The sequence below is a fragment of the Etheostoma spectabile genome, chromosome 21, assembly GCF_008692095.1.
Source record: "Etheostoma spectabile isolate EspeVRDwgs_2016 chromosome 21, UIUC_Espe_1.0, whole genome shotgun sequence".
In the NCBI taxonomy this organism is placed as follows: Eukaryota; Metazoa; Chordata; class Actinopteri; order Perciformes; family Percidae; genus Etheostoma; species Etheostoma spectabile.
Genome location: NC_045753.1, coordinates 7,027,148 through 7,043,185, shown reverse-complemented (window position 1 = coordinate 7,043,185; position 16,038 = coordinate 7,027,148). Strand labels below are relative to the sequence as shown.

General features: G+C 41.4%; 1 protein-coding gene and 1 pseudogene across 2 annotated transcripts; both read right to left on the bottom strand.

The window, feature by feature from the left end:
- The window catches only part of LOC116671587 (uncharacterized), a 6,238-nt pseudogene extending 2,070 nt beyond the window's left edge, over positions 1 to 4,168 (bottom strand).
- Positions 4,169 to 4,989: 821 nt separating this feature from the next.
- rbp3 (retinol binding protein 3) lies at positions 4,990 to 13,523 on the bottom strand. 2 transcript variants are annotated; one of them, XM_032502870.1, is made up of 5 exons: positions 10,778 to 13,523; positions 7,865 to 8,113; positions 7,035 to 7,225; positions 6,600 to 6,742; positions 4,990 to 5,860 (listed from the first exon to the last, which is right to left on the bottom strand). In XM_032502870.1, the coding sequence occupies exons 1-5, from the start codon at positions 13,499 to 13,501 to the stop codon at positions 5,526 to 5,528; spliced, it is 3,642 nt and encodes a 1,213-aa protein (XP_032358761.1). In that variant the 5' UTR covers positions 13,502 to 13,523; the 3' UTR covers positions 4,990 to 5,525. The 2 variants fall into 2 exon arrangements, with proteins under 2 accessions (XP_032358761.1, XP_032358760.1); XM_032502869.1 differs by lacking the exon at positions 10,778 to 13,523 and having other exon boundaries at positions 7,865 to 9,157.
- Positions 13,524 to 16,038: the final 2,515 nt, after the last annotated feature.

Here is a 16,038-nt window from a genome sequence, read left to right as displayed (position 1 = left end):
CTCTATCTTTCTATCTTTCCATTTTGTGTGCATCCATGTCCCAGAAATGCTAGTTACTAACCTAGCTCTGGGGAGTCATTCCCCGGAGTCTTTATGTTCTTTTTTGTCCGGCATGTTTCCTTGGATCAGAGAGGCTCCAAAATCATGGTTGCAGCTGTCGCCATGGTCCCGCTACACGTTCTGCGATGCCATGTTGCATCCTGCTACGCTCTGCTGTGCCCTGCCACGTCCTGCTGTGCCTTGTAATGCCGCACAGTGCCCTGCTATGCCATGAACTACTACAAACAACTACTACAAACTACTATTTTTGGTGACTGTTATTGCCGCTCTTCATTTGAACCCCCAACCGGCCCGTCAGACACCGCCTACCAAGAGCCTGGGTCTGTCCGAGGTTTCTGCCTAAAAGGAAGTTTTTCCTCGCCACTGTTGCACTGTTGCTTGCTCTGGAGGGAACTACTCGAACTGTTGGGTCCTTGTAAATTATAGAGTAGGTCTAGACCACTTTTATTTATAGTAACAATTCCTAACAAGAATTATCTCGAGACGAGATAATTCTTGTTATGAATTGTTACTATAAATAAAATTGAATTGAATTGAATTACTCTCCACACTGAGCAAGGAGATGACCCAAAACTGGTTGATGTTCTTAGACTTCTCCTCTTTTGGTATGCACACTCCCTCAGCATACCTCCATGGCTTGGCGATCTTCCCTCTCCTCCAGAAAGCACATGTAATAGCTTTGGGCAGTTCTTATACAGAGTGGGTATTTTCCTCTTGTGCAGGAAAGCTTTCCACTGGTAGAGTCAGTTTTCAGGCAAGTGCCTTTTTCCTCATGTTTAGTCCAGTATTGTTTTTGACATGCTTTGGAACAGTACAGTGTCTCTTTACAAGATGAACACTGTTTCAGTTTCTCAAATGAATCTTCTCTGGCACAATTTGCACATTTCTGGGACTGTTTGGTAGCTAGGGTTAACACTCGTCCCTCAGTGGTAACCCTTTCGCTGTTTAAAGGGGCCTTTCTTGATGGAATGACACGTCAGATTTTACATTCAGCTTGAAAATGTTCTCCACTTCCACATTGGAAGCAGCGTCCATCTGTTCTGGCCTGCTGGCAGACAAAGCACCTCCTTGGAGCTTGAGCAGAGCGGTTGGTATACAGGTTAGGTGAATATTGATACTGCGCAGGGTCAGGTGCTTGGGGCTGACTGTAGTTGCTGTAATACTGCTGCTGGGAAACAGATGGCTGGGGTCCCTATCTGGCCTCCTTACTGGAAGTGGGGCATAGGCATAAGGTGGTAACTTGAAACATGGGCTGCTGTAATGTCTCCTTAATCTGAGCTATCTCTGCACTGAGATCTTTTAGAGAAGCTACACCTGTCTTAAGTTCAGCTAACTCTGTTAACAGGTCTGCGGGTATCTTAGCTTTGGCTTCCTTCTCAGGACACTTTGTAGATGGTGTATCTTCTAACTGGACTGCACTTACAGTTGTAGCAGGCTGTGGGGCATTAAACTACTTTTTGTTTTGTCTTTCTATCTCATTAGCACAAGCAATGTTAAGCTTCTCTGGCAAAACCTCATCCAATGTTTCGCTATCCAGCAGGAGAGGCTGCATGTTTATCCTGATACTTTCACTTTGGAGACCTATGAGGACTGTTTGTAAACACATGCGCTGGACTAGAGCAGGGTCATACTCAAGCCCTGATTCTGACTCCTGGGAAGGCAAACTGTATTTTCTGCTTCAAATCTAAGACGTGCATCAGAAAGCTTTGAGGGGTCTCCTTGCTCTGCTGGGCTTCTGAAGGTAGCTCTGTTGCGCTCTTCACTTGGAAGTGGGAACACAGGATGCATCTAAGTGTCAGAAGAGTTAGCTGGGGTTTACAGCGTCGCTGTGAACCTGGAAAAATAGCCCTGGTTATGGCATCTACTATTTCTACTTCAGGATAGCCTCTGTGAAGTCCATTCTCAATCTGATGGGCAAGGCTTAAAAAAGTCAGCTTGTCTTTCTGGCCCGGTTCTACTATCTGACCAGAAATTTTAAACTATCTGTGCCAGTATCAGCGGGGCTGTGCGTTGGGTGAGAGCTGCATGCTCCCCTGAAGATGGTCAGGGTGTTGGGCCAGGAGCAGAGAACCCCTGGCTGCAGTAATCTGCTCAGTTCCCACTTCTTGTTGTGAGGTTACAGTTCTCAGTTCCTCTATTCTGTGATGTGTGCCGACTGTTTCAATATCCTGGTCAGTTTGCTCTGTTTTGTTTTCTATACCACTGATCAGCTCAGTCATTTTGTCTTTAAGTAGCAACAATTTTGACCTGCCGCCATCTTCTAACTCTGCAACTTCCTCTCTTTCAAGGAACATAATAATGTGAGTCATCAATGACATGCAGGATTTGTCTTAAACATCTCTTCTCTGTTTGCCTGATATTTCCAGGAAATCACAAATCTCTAGTAACTTGTCTTCAGTCAGGGTGTGCTACTCTCCCACTACCTCTTCCTGTAGTTCTTCCAAGGTGGTTGTCATGTTGACAGGACAGGAGGAACTTTTACTGTGCAAGAGTTGACTCTGAATAAGATGGTCTTTACTGTCTCTGAGGGTCTCTCAATGGCTTCAGTTGATACATCCTTAACCAACTTCCAGCTCCCCTCAAACAGCAACACTTTCCCTTACTGCACCCTCCCGGGTTGTTATGTGGGTATTTAGCTGGCTCGGAATTCAGCACCAGGATGTGGAAACCGGACATCTGAGCAGCAATCCTAGCGGAGCCTCCAAAAATGTTACGCCCCTGAAAAAGGGGAGAAATAATCACGAAAGTGATACAGTTATGTTTCCTCACTGAGAACTTTAGTGTAATCCATTTTACAAAAGTACCAAAACAGATCTACAGGAAATAGGTAGTTTTGCGTACACTGTACTTCACTGAAACACATACTAAATTTTCAGTATAACTGTCAAGCACACAGTAGCTTTAGCTCAGTAAACACACTGCTTGAAACACATACAAATAACACCGTAAAATATATTATTAACAGTGTACATGTTCATTCACAATTAACAAAAATGGCAGCTACTCTCAGTACTAAGCTATCTTTCGCTGTAACCAAGCGAGGGCTCCTCGAATACATGCATATATTACACTCTGTAAACTTAACTCTAACTTACTCAAAATGTTGCTAAAACACACCTTATGTTAGCAAGTTATAATTTTTTTTTTTTTTAAGATAATTTTTGGGGCATTTTCAGCCTATATTTTGACAGGACAGCAGAAGACATGAAAGGGGAGAAAGACAGGGTAATGACACGCAGCAAAGGGTTGCAGGTTGGAGCCAAACCTGGGCCCGCTGCGTTGAGGAGTAACCCTCTACATATGGGCGCCCGCTCCACCAACCAAGCTATCCGCAAGTTATTACATTTAAATTAGCTCTGTTTTATATGAATAATGTACCTGAAAAAAAATCACGAGAGTGAATCGGTCTTGTTTCCTCACTAAGAACTTTAGTATAATTAGGAAAAGACCACGACTTCCCTGGGAACTTGGGTGGAGACCAGAGCAATCGATCTCAGGCTCATAGATTAAGAGCATTTAGTAGATCACAGAGTAACACTTTTTTACCCTTAAATTAGGCAGCACAAAATAAAGTAATCAATATAACTTTTACACATTCCTCTTATAATTTTTACCCTTTGTACGCTTGACTGATTTTAACTTTTTAACACAATTCTATGAATTTTATCAATCTCCATGAACTAGTACTGAATGCATGATCTTTTTACCCTTAGATGTTTTGGGATCCTCACATTCTATGAGCTTACTAATGCTTTTCAGTACAACAGGCTATGAGTTTTTCCTTTTAACCTGTCACATTCTCCCCGACAAAATACTAGTTGTCCCAACATTACCAACATTGTCTTCTCAAACAGTGTCTTATGCACTGGACCTAGAAAATCCTCTTCTGTAAGGTAATACTTGAACAGAGGTCAAAGGTCACAGTTCATACCTGTTGTACAGCTGTATAAACTGTCCACAAGCAGTCTTTTCTCATTCTATACTTCAACAGACCATCAGTTTTAATGATCTATATGCATAGTCTGCAAATTGTCTCTTGTGACAGTCTGTTAAATCAGTCAGTTGTCCATGGTCAAACATGTCAACTTCTTACATGTATGGACTTCATGTTTGCTGAAGTCCATACATGTAAGGTGGCTGAAGGTAATGTCGCTGTAGTGATGGCAGCCATGGAACCAGTCCTGGTACAGGGTAGACAGGAAACAACTGTGGTTGTGGCTGGAAACTGCAGCAGATTGATTTGGCCTGTTTCCATGGAAACACATCCAGACCACTGGGTGCTCACTGGATTGTTTTCGGAAGTGGAAGGCGACGAAAGTGGGGAGAAATCAAAAGCAAGGATGCCGGTCGGGCCTGCTAGCGCGGCTAAGGGAACTACCACATAAATCAACATTGTCAAGCCTCCTGTTCACCAACTACCAGATCGATCACACTCAAAAGGAATGAGCTACAAATATACATGGAACTGCTGCGTGGTGATTACTACCAAAGTCTGGCAGCTAACAAGGTGAGCTAGCTACCGGCAGGATAGAGACAGGGTTGGTGAATTTAAACAATGTCTAAGTTGAAAATGCATTTTGTTGTCACATAAGGGCCCTGTTCATGTTGCACAGACATTTTAATTGCAATTTGTTTCTGTTAAGAGTTACAAAGGCACTCTAAAACTTGCCCAGAAAACTGCTGTTTTAGGTGAGTGGAAGCTTGTACACGTAGCTACAGATACTCCGGGTTGCCTGGACTGATTCAGGTCAGGGTTTTTTTCAATCAAAAGTACATGCATATTTTTAGAGATCAAGATTAAAGTAAACATTGGCCGGAATTCTCCTTTAACTAGATTATGCTTGTGTTAAGGTTAACTTTCAATCTTGTAAAAACAAATATTTCTGTTGCCTCTGTTGATGAAAACATGACCAACCAACTTTCTTTTGGATTTCAGTTTTCTTTTTATTGTGTCTCACCACTGGAATTGAAACAACCGAAACAGGCCCACATAGCATAATGGACACAAGGTAATTTTCATACACAATGAGGGCATTGCATGATGGGTTTCTGAGCAGCGCAACAAGTGGATTACTATACAGAGGTGCCAATTCCAAAACTCAAAAAACAATAATAGCAAAAATAGTTTGAAAACATTTATGTGTGTGTTTACTTTTACTTCAAAAATGTTATTTGAAGTAAAGTTGTTTTGATGTTAAAACTGATCTTTGACACAAAAAGAATTCATACCCATGCCATAAAATAATCAACTTCATTCTCAAAACCTTCAGCAGCTAGAGTAATCCTACTGTTGAACATTACAAACAGGCTAGAAAGGTTTTGAGATAATGAATACGAGATTACAATATGTACTCAAGCTTCTTACTAGTACTTAAGCTTCATTTTTTAAACAAGTCTTAATTCTAAATCTTGAAACTATTTGGCTGCCAAAGCAAAAGTGACATGTTGACCCCCCCTGGCTTTGTTCAGGATGTCGTTTTCTGGCCTGCAAAGTGCTTGTTGAAGATGCCCTTGGCTGTCTCGAGGGCGGCGTCAGCTGGGACGGGTATGTGAGGTGCGATGCCAGCTCCCTCCCAGGCTGGCCCAGCAGTGGTATCGGAGTGAATGGTGGGGATGCTGAGGAAAATGTCGGTCTCACCAACACGGAAGGTCTCTGGTGGGTGGGAGGCCCCGGCGGTCGTCTCTCCGATGATCATAGCACGGCCAAGCTTCTTCATTATGTAAACAAACTCCTCTGCGGCGCCGGCAGTTGCTCCGCTGGTCAGGATGATCAAGCTCTTCTTGGAGCCGTACCTTGTGCCTTAGGAAGAGGATAAGATGGAGGCAGAACAGGGTTAAAACTGTGAGGTGGAAGGAGTAGAGAATGGATGAATAGGGAAAAGGGCCAATGTTCAATGTTCAAGGAATGAAGTAACAAGGAGTCATGGTACGATTATGAAAGTGACTTATGTAAAGAAAAAAGTTGAAGGGTGTAGCAATTAGACCTCCTTTTCAAAAGAATGCAAAAAAACAGATTAGCATTGGAAAATAAAGCTTTCTTGTTAACAAAAGCTGCTTTGAATAGTGAATTGGCAAACTAGGACAACATTAAATACCCATCACTTATATAAACAAGAATTAGGTATTACATCCAGACAGCTTTATGGCTTATTGGGCGAATTGGACAGTTCATCTTAAAAAGCACATGCTTCTATGTTCTTGTATTACTGAACTTGCATGTAACTGATTTTTGGCCATTTGGGTGCATTGAAAACATCGTAAACACAACATTGATCACCTTTTAAAATTGTATGCCAAACTTGTTCACAAACAGTTGCTAATTTTACATATCGGGCAAATACGGAGCAATGCTAGCATTCATTTGAAGTTGTGTGTCTGGCCACCTGGGGAATTTAAGGCCAATAAAACATTCTTTTTAGCTTTGTTTTTGGTCCTCATCAAAATCAAGGAAACTTCTACCAGCTACATGCTAAGTCGGTTGCTAACAGGTACCTATGAGTAAAATGTTATGACTTGAATAATATTCTTGTTCAAATTACCAGTGAGTTCAGGCAGGGTGCGCAGCTCTGTGATGGTTCCGGACGGTCTGTTGTACAGCTTGTCGAGCACAATCTGCTTGTCGGCATCAAAGAAATACGAGCAGAAGCCTGCAATGGCTGTTGTAGGGCCACCGAGGTTGTTTCTGCAAAAACAGTTGAAGAACAATTTTAGAAATTGTACTTTGTGAACTTTTCAGTAATGCACGCATTGATGAAACATGCATGGTTTGTCAAGATGTTTTTAAGTAAGTTTAAATTGGTTCATCAGTAGATAAATAAATAAATCCTCAAAAAACATGTTTGCGAACTAAGTCCACTATATTTAGTCACGGACTAATGAGCATTAGCAGCTTTAGCGGATGATTTGTTTACTGAAATGGACACACTGCATTTTGAGTAGAAGCTCTGACTTGCTTCCTCAACAGGATTACCCACCTGAGGTCAACAATCATAGCGTCGGTGTTGACAACTTTGTTCCAGACGTGCTCAACAATAATCTGGGCAATGGCTTTGACCTCCTCAAAATCTCCGAACATGTCAAAGCGCAGGTAACCGATGTTGTTCTCAAATATGTCAGTGTGGAAGGAGACTTTGATCAGCTCAATGTACATCTCTGGAGAATAATCCTGTGGTAGATGAACAAACAAGAATTTGCAATAAAAACATGGAAAATATGTATCCCTAAAAAATAAATAAGAACAAGTCACTTTTTCATGTATAAAATATACTTAAATTGCAGCATATTACAAATGTTTCCAAATGTATAATATTGATATCATATATTTCATACACCAATAATGTTTATTCAGTGCAATAAAAAATCCTCTGTTTTAATTTGACTGTATGTGGGGGTTATGTTAGGGCTCCAGATGGTACAAAACGCCACCGCGTGTCTTTTAACTGGCACACGTAAACACAAGCACATTTCCCCCATTTTTGCTCCCCCTGGCTACCATTACAGTTTAGGATCCACTTTGAAATTCTTTTATTTGCTTTTAAATCCCTCAATTGTCTTGCTCCACCCTACATCTCTGAGCTGCTACACCCTTATATTTTTGTTCTCATGTTTAATTTCTCTTGTTTGTCTTTTTTTTGTATTGTATTTTATGTATTTTATTATACAGCACATTTATCGACTGTGATTTTTTAAGTGCTGTGCAAAAAAAACGTGATTGATTGATTCAAAGCGAAAAAAGCTTTTTGACAAATGATTGAAAATTAAAGATACTTTCACAAACAGAAATCTTATGTATAAAAGGTCTCACCATGGGTGGCAGTGCTGGGGTGTTGTGGGTGGTCTTCAAGCTCTTGTCCCCAGACAGGGTCTTCAGGTCAGCGGACAACTTAACCTCCAGACTCTCTTTGGAGACAACCGTGCTGTACTCGCCGTTTGCCAGGAGCCCTTTCAACTTTTCTGCAACATTAGCACCAATATCTTCAAAAGCGTAGTTGTCTGCAATCAGGGTCGCTGATCCCTCAATGATGGCATGAACTTGGGCACGGAGGTTGACGATCTTGATGGCGGTAGCGAGGGCATCCTCAGCGTTTACCTCCACATCAGGGGTCACGCCTGTAACCTCCCAGGTGGAGTGGGTGATGGGGTTCACGGACTTTGCGGTTGGCACCGAAATGTAGAAGTCACTGTTGGCCACTCTGATTTTATCGACCTTCATAGAGCCCCCGGCGGTCTTCTCACCCACAATGGTGGCTCTCTTTAGGTTCTGGAGGCAGTAAGCAACATCCTCTGCAATGCCCTTGGTGTTTTTGCTGGTGAGGATAATGAGGGGTTTGGTAATGTAATATCTTTCCCCCAGAAGTGTGGACATAGAAAGCACCTTAGTGGTAGTGTTTGAGGGACGGTCGTAGATGCTGTCAATGTGAATCGTAGGCTCGGCTGCGGTGAAGTAAGACACGATGTAGGAAACTCCTGTGATGTCCCCGCTGCTGGTGTAGCGCAAGTCAAAGATGAGTCCTGAGGTTGGCAGGATTTTATTCCAGACCAGGTCTAGGAGCACATGTCCAACCTTGTCAGCAACCTCCTCCCCAAGGATGTGATCGATCCTCAGGTAGCCAATGTTGCCCTCAAGGATGTCGAGCTTGATCGAGGTCTGGAGGATGGAAATGAGCTGATCAGGGGGCAAGGGTGGCATCTTTGGGGGAACCACAGGGACGTAGTTTGGCTCATAGGAGACCGTCAAGCGTTGGTCACTGACTGTGGTCTGGAATCCAGCACTGAGGATTTTAGCCAATGTTTCAGCGTCTGGGATGTTGAGAATCTCTGTGTTGCTGCTGGCTGCTTCAATTGCCTCCTTCATTCCCACCAGCTTCTCCGGTGAGCAGTAATTGTCCATGACAATTTTTGCCATATCTACGATGAGTTCAGGAGCAAACGAGGCATGGATAAAGAAAACATTCCCCAAAACTAGCAGAGGTGCTATCAGGAAGATTGCCTTTGCCATTTTTGTCAGTTGAGTCAAACAAAAAGTGAGTAGATGGGAAGTGGAGGTTGTTGAGCCAAGGAGGTTCTTTGTCAAATGGCACTGTTTTGGCTGCAAGGTTTCTGTTAACACACACACATAAGAGGATTTGCCCCATTATAAACCTCAAATCGCATTATCCTAAGTGCTTCTGTAAGACAATAATAACCTAGACATGAATGTGTAGTAACAAGGAGGTGTTGCTAAAAGTAACAGTCTCACATTTACACAAGTAAGTTTGAACACCTATTTAAAGCTACCCGGGTCAAATAAGTCAAGCTTTGTTCCTTGGTTGGTTGGTTCACTTATTAAGCCCCTTGGTGTCAGTATCTATAAGTATAAGTCATTGATGTGGGACTTTTGTGCTATTTTGTTTTACATGAAAACACAAGAATGTTTTTTTAAATGCATGTGAAAACTCATGATTGCCATATAATTCAACACAAAACTTACAGTTTTGCCCATTAATTAATAATGTCTGGAAGTAAATTGAATTATATAATTAAAATAAGTCCACGGATAACCACAGAATTCTTTTATTGTCTCAAATGGTTCACATTTAATAGCATCTGGTGGTGGTTGTCTCACTTGCAGTGGTGTTGAAGTGAACACCAAGATTCATTTTAGGTTTGTGTGACAATTACTCCCTCTACTGTCAGTTTTGTAGCAAAGAAACAGGAAAGCTGAAACATTGTTACAGCATACTTAAAAACTACAATGCAAAGAAATTAAGCAAACAATCAAGACATGTAGCAAAGAAATAAGAAATTATCCAACATAATGACGTACATCAACGCACATTTACATAATGACCAAATCATTTTTATTGCATTAATAATATGGGTCAACAGAATATTGACCCCATAACGCATTTAAAGACATTTAAAAGAGCAATTTCACATGATACAAATGAAAATAAGCAGGTGGGAAGAAAATAATAATAATGAATAATAATAAGTAAGTGCAATGTAATTTACTTCAATAAACACTGATGTTTGGTGTAGTATATTAATAGGAAGGCTTTTTATTCACAGATCTTTTTCACTGTTCACACTGTATTGAGGCTATTGCAATTTCAATGGGTTATCAGACATCACAGTACATAATCTTTACTGTTTTTAATGCCAGCGTAGGTAAGTAGATTTTGAGGTTTTATCCTATCCACAGCTAATACCTTCCCGATATACATTCCACCAAGGACCAAGCGCCTGACCTAGGGTGACGGAGCCTTCTCCATAACAGCCCCCTCCCTCTGGAACTCTCTCCCCAAACACATTTGTGACTGCACCGATCATTCCAGGTTCAAATCAAAATTCACCTTTTAAAGGACTTTTAATGTTTATTTTAAATGTGTGTGGATTTTTAGTGTGTAAAATTCTTTTCTTTTTTTATTCTGTAAATTGTCTGAGTGTTGCAAAAAGTGCTATTTAAATAAAATGCATAATTCTTATTATTACATTGAATCCATACTCACTCAGTACAAACCTTTCTGGATAGAAGCATCAGCTAAAACACCTCAAAGGTAAAATGTCATAGCAGAGTCTGGTCTGGGATTCTGTAAATGTCACACACAATTTCCATACATAAAAAGTGGACTTAGATATTGAAGTGGTAGCTAAACCAAAAAAAATTAACTAACAGTTTTAAAAGGAAGCTAGAATACTATTTTCCTTGTGCTCTCATCAAGTGCCTTGCTGCTACGAGTCTTTGTGCGACAGTAAGAGCGTCATTTGCCGAGGCAGTAACATGAGGCTCAACCCCTGAAATGCTCCACTCTTTCCCAGTGACTGCACTTAACACAAGCTGGTTAGGAATTGAAGCATACAGGACGCTGTCCCTGATCTGATATGTTCCACTCGATAGAGATCCTCCGATCGTTGGCTCTCCAATGATTGTGGCTCTATTTAGGTCCTTCATAGAGTGGGTGAAAACTTCGGCTGCTGACCCTGTCATCTGACTGGTGAGGATGTAGACATCCTTGGAGGACCCATACCTTGGACCTCTGACTTGAGGCAATGTCATGACTTTTGTAAGGGTGGTTTTGGTGCGGTCAAAGACAGTGTAAAGATGCCGCAATGGTTGAGCATCAAAGAAGTAGGTGGAAAATAGGGGAATTGCAGTTGAATATCCACCAGTGTTGTACCTCATGTCAATTATAAGGGCATCTGTGTTTACTAATTTGCTCCACACTAATTTTATCAGCTGTGGTCCAATGGCTTTTACCACCTCCACATCTGCCATCATGTTAAACCTTACATACCCAACATTGCCTAGCAGAAGCTCAATTTTAAACAAAGCGTCAATTATGTATCCCACTTCTTCAGCGGTAGGGATTTTTGGGACGTCGTGAAGTGACTTTGGCTCAACATCGCAATGGAAGACATGGAGGCGGTGATCTCCTGAAGTCTCTTGGAGGTCTGCCGTCAACTGAGATGCCAAAGATTCAAAGTCAACCACTGACCGGTATAGTCCCTCAGCCCATTTGGTAAAAAGTACCTTGCTGGCCATTTGTGCAACTTCATGAACTGTGTAGTGTTTTTCTAACAGTTCCCCAGTTCCCTCTATGAGGAATTTGAGCCCTTGGTGAAAATCCGCAATCTCATAAACATGCTCCACAGCTTCCTCGGCTAGAGCAATAGCATCGGGGACCACGCCACCTCCCAGCCAACATTCCCCATTGTTGTCTACAAAGTTTATGAAAGGAACAGTGATGGCAATAGCCATTCCCTCTATTTGGAACGACTTTGAGTGCATCAGGGTACCAGATGTAATTTCCCCAATGACTGTGCCCCGATGAAGTGACTGTATCAGGTAAGCAAACTCTTCGCCGGTGCTTGCTGTGTCGTAGCTTGTCAACACGTAAACTCCACGTTTGGAGCCATAGGTCGGGCCGGCAGTTTGAGGCAGAGAGTCATATTTGGTTGTTATGTTCTGAATTTGGTCATTTATTGTGAAAAAATGATGCTTCTGGGAAGTGTCCTGCAGATAGGACAGTATGAGGGCTAGAGAGGTAGAAGATCCACCAGTGTTATAGCGTAGATCAATAATCAGGTTATTAGTGTCTTTTAGGGGCTCCCATACCTTTTTAGCTATGAGCTCTTCTAATTTAGCCCCTGCATATGACTTGAAAAATTTGTCTATGCGGAGATAGCCAGTATTGTTTAGGAGAATTTCCACTTTAATCGTATCTACAAGTTTTTTCAATGATTCCAAATCATCTGGAATGTTTTCAAGCTCAGGGTCCTTCTCTAGTATGGCAGCATTATCTTGCATGTATTTGATTATCAGTCGTGGATCTTCAGACACAGACTGGAGGTCCTGGTTAAGTCTGACTGCTAGGTCCTCCTCAGATATGACAGAGAAAAAATCTGTTGATTGCAGATATTGAAGAAGAGCCGGAACTCTGTCAGTGAAAACATAGAACCTCCTGATTACATCAGCAATACTTTGCACCACTTTTGGAATGGCACTCCTTACAGCCAGAAGGGACTTGGCTTTTGCAACAGCTTCCTTGGCAAGGACGTTGACTGTTGGGGAAACACCACTCACTTCCCAGCTATGGCCTGTGATTGGATTAACTGATCTTGCCACAGGAACTGTTATGTAGAAATCCGAGTGAGGGATCCTAATCTTTTGGATTTTTACTGACCCACCAGCAGACCTTTCCCCAACTGTAATGGCCCTCTTTAGGCTTTTTAATGTATATGCCACTGCCTCAGCAGCCCCCACTGTACGCTTACTGGTCAAAATAATCAAGTCTTTCTTCTTTCCATACCTTTCCCCCATTATTGAGGGCATGGTCCACAGCTCCATAGTTGTATTTAAGGGCCTGTCGTACACAGTGTCAAGATGAATGAGAGGCTCAGGTTCTGAGAAATAGGAGATTATAAAGGGAACTCCAGACAATTCTCCAGCTGTGCTATACCTCAGGTCCAAGATCATTGAGGATGTGTGAGCAACTTTGTCCCAGATGTTGTCCCTCAACAGGGAGCCAAGCTTTGTAGCTGTCTCCTCCCCGATGATCCGATCTATCCGCAAATATCCAATGTTGTTGTCCAGGATATCAAGCTTGACAGAGTTTCTTACCAGCCAGATCAGTTTCTCTATGGGCAGAGACGGCAGCATCTGTGGCATCCCCGGGATGAAATTGGGCTCATATGACACAGTCAACCTAGGATCGTTCAGTGCTTGTACTCCGTTTGTGAGCACCGAGGCCAGGGTCTTCCTATCGGAAATCTGCAGGATTTCTCCACTGTTGATCGCTTTTTGGATAGCTTCCTCCATCCCAACTAGGATCTCAGGAAAGCAGTAGTTTTCCAAAAGAATCTTGGCCATTTCTAACACCAGGGCGGGCTGGAATGATGAGTTGACAGAAAGTGTACATAGAAGAAGCATCAACGGCAGTGGTGGTGTGTGATGCGCCATTGTGGATTGTGGATCACCACTGATGGAAAGAGAGCTACTTGTTTTTCCACTGGGCTGTATTTGTTCAATTGTCTTTGTTGAGGTTTTTGTGGGAGTGAACACTGTCACTGTCGTGGGTTTTTTGGACAACAATGACATCAACGACATAAGAAGCTTTTGTCCCCAATAAACCTTTAATCGCATTATCTGTGGTGCTTCGGCCTGCATATAATAACAGACAAAATGAAAAGTGGGAATTGGGAGGTTGTACGGTTTCTAATCTTTTCCTAAACAAGCACAGTGCATGTTTAATGCACTTGACATCATGTTTTACTACTGTGATCTTATTTAGGCTTGAATTACAGTCTGCGTCATATCCAAATTCACCATATGTTATCTTATTTACATTGAAACCACCTCAACTTTTCTTTTAGATACAAAACTGGTTCCAGGGAGAGGTCAAACTTGTTTGGGGTGGACTGATTAATGTGAAAGCCTGCTCAGAAATTCTAACGTTCATTCACTAACTCTCTCTCCATTGTATGTTCTGAAAGCTTATGGTTGTGTATTTTGGTGCTGTTGGTAGCTTTAGGGGTCATGTCTAGGTCGCTCCACTGGTGACATGATTACACAGTTTGTAGACACGTGGCAAAGCCTTCTTAAAACACATGCAGGATCAGAATTGGGTGAAAAAGAACATACCCACACTCTGTATATAGGAACAAAGGTTGATTGGAAAGACTTTTGCATGGATGAATGCTAAATTATTTGCTTATTCTACTTTTTACCATGCTTTCTCTCTCTTTTTTAAAGTATTGTTTGCTGTGGTTATTTCTTCTGTATTTTTGAAATTAATTATAACTTTTCATTTTTTGGATTGTAAAACAAAGAAAGTGCCCATGTGAATAATACTTAAATGCACATCTGAAGTTTTAATCCTCTCATTTGATTAAAACTTTTTGCTAAAGTGATGAATCTGTATAAGCTGACCATGAACCTGACATCCAAAAGGGCTCTGTGTGACCCTGATCCAGAAGATTTGGCAGCTCAGAATTATGCAGCCAGACATCATCTCTTTTCAAATGGTAGTCTGTGTTCAGCTAATCTCAATGTCTTAACTTTTAATACCCCCTCGCGCCTTACATAATACAATCCCCAGGACAACACTCAAGACTTCCCAACAATGTCTTGTGTCATACTTTGCCCTTTACGACAGTGAACAAACATGTTAAGTGTGGAATTGAAACTGCTAAAATATTCTCTGAAGACAAGGCTGCTCTGTTGGTTGAAATGATCTTATTGGATACTTTATCAGAAAGTAATAACAGCTACACACTAGCTATCTGCTAGTTAGCCTGCAACGTTATAAATTAATTGAAAATTCTCTGGCCCACAACTTTACCGCTTTGATCTGCTCTCATCGGCGTCATTTCCAGACATAGAAGGCAAGTTTTTTTTATTGAAAACGCCTAAAAAAAAAACTAGACCTATACGCTACCTGTCTAGCACCAAACAGCAGACTGACAAAGTTAGCAGCTAGCTAGTAAATATAGAATAGCACTTTCCCCTCAGGAGAGAGCAAAACTGAAGTAAAAGGTCAGTGAATACTGGACTTACATTGGTCAGAGGAACAGAAGTGTGAATGGTAATGTTTCTCTGTCTTATCAATGTCTAAAAAAGATCAACATTAGCCATCTCAACTTGTAATGTTTGAGTTTACAGTTGTTGTTGTTGTTGTGCTGCTCACAAGTGGACAGAAAAAAACAATCGACGCAGGCTCAAGAGGTAATACTGCTAATCCAGACATTTTAAATTGGCTCGGTTGTCACATGCTGTTGAGGACTGGGAGTACATCTTATGAGGAAAAAGTCAACTGAGCCAATTATTTCCCTGGACATGGAAATGGGATTGCCTGCCTCGTTATTAGTTAATAGCCCTCTCATTGGTCCTGTCATAGAGGTTTCAGCTCTGGTAAGGACATGTCACTGAGTTCAAACTGACCCTTTTTTTATCTGCTAAAATGAAAAGATTTGGATTGAGTGGAATTGGTTTGTTAAATTTATATGCACATGTTTTTACAAGTCAGCCTCTGATTAGTTTATCTGTGATTTGACTATCCACAAACACAAACAACAGTTACATAAATGTTCTTGTCATTTGAGTGACTTTACAGACAAGTAAAAGTTTGTTAATTCAGGATGTGCCTACATAAAGACAATATTCATGACTTTTTGCACCTGACATTTTTTACATTAAAATGCCAAAAGAATTTCTTAATTCACAGGATTCCGGATTATACGTGTAAAAGTAACAGTCACAAAGTAAAACAGTGCAACATTGAACTTCATAACTATTTTTAGTAGATAAATAAGTAGATACTTTAAATACTAATCTAAACCAATAGGACACATGAGCTTATGCAGTATATAACGGCACCAACTTAACATAATGTCATCTGTCATGTGACTCTTTGTTGACCCAGTCACTGCCTAAGGGATAGAACGACACACAGCTGTTTTCACTATTATCATCTGCGTCTAACCAGCAGTGGGAGGCAG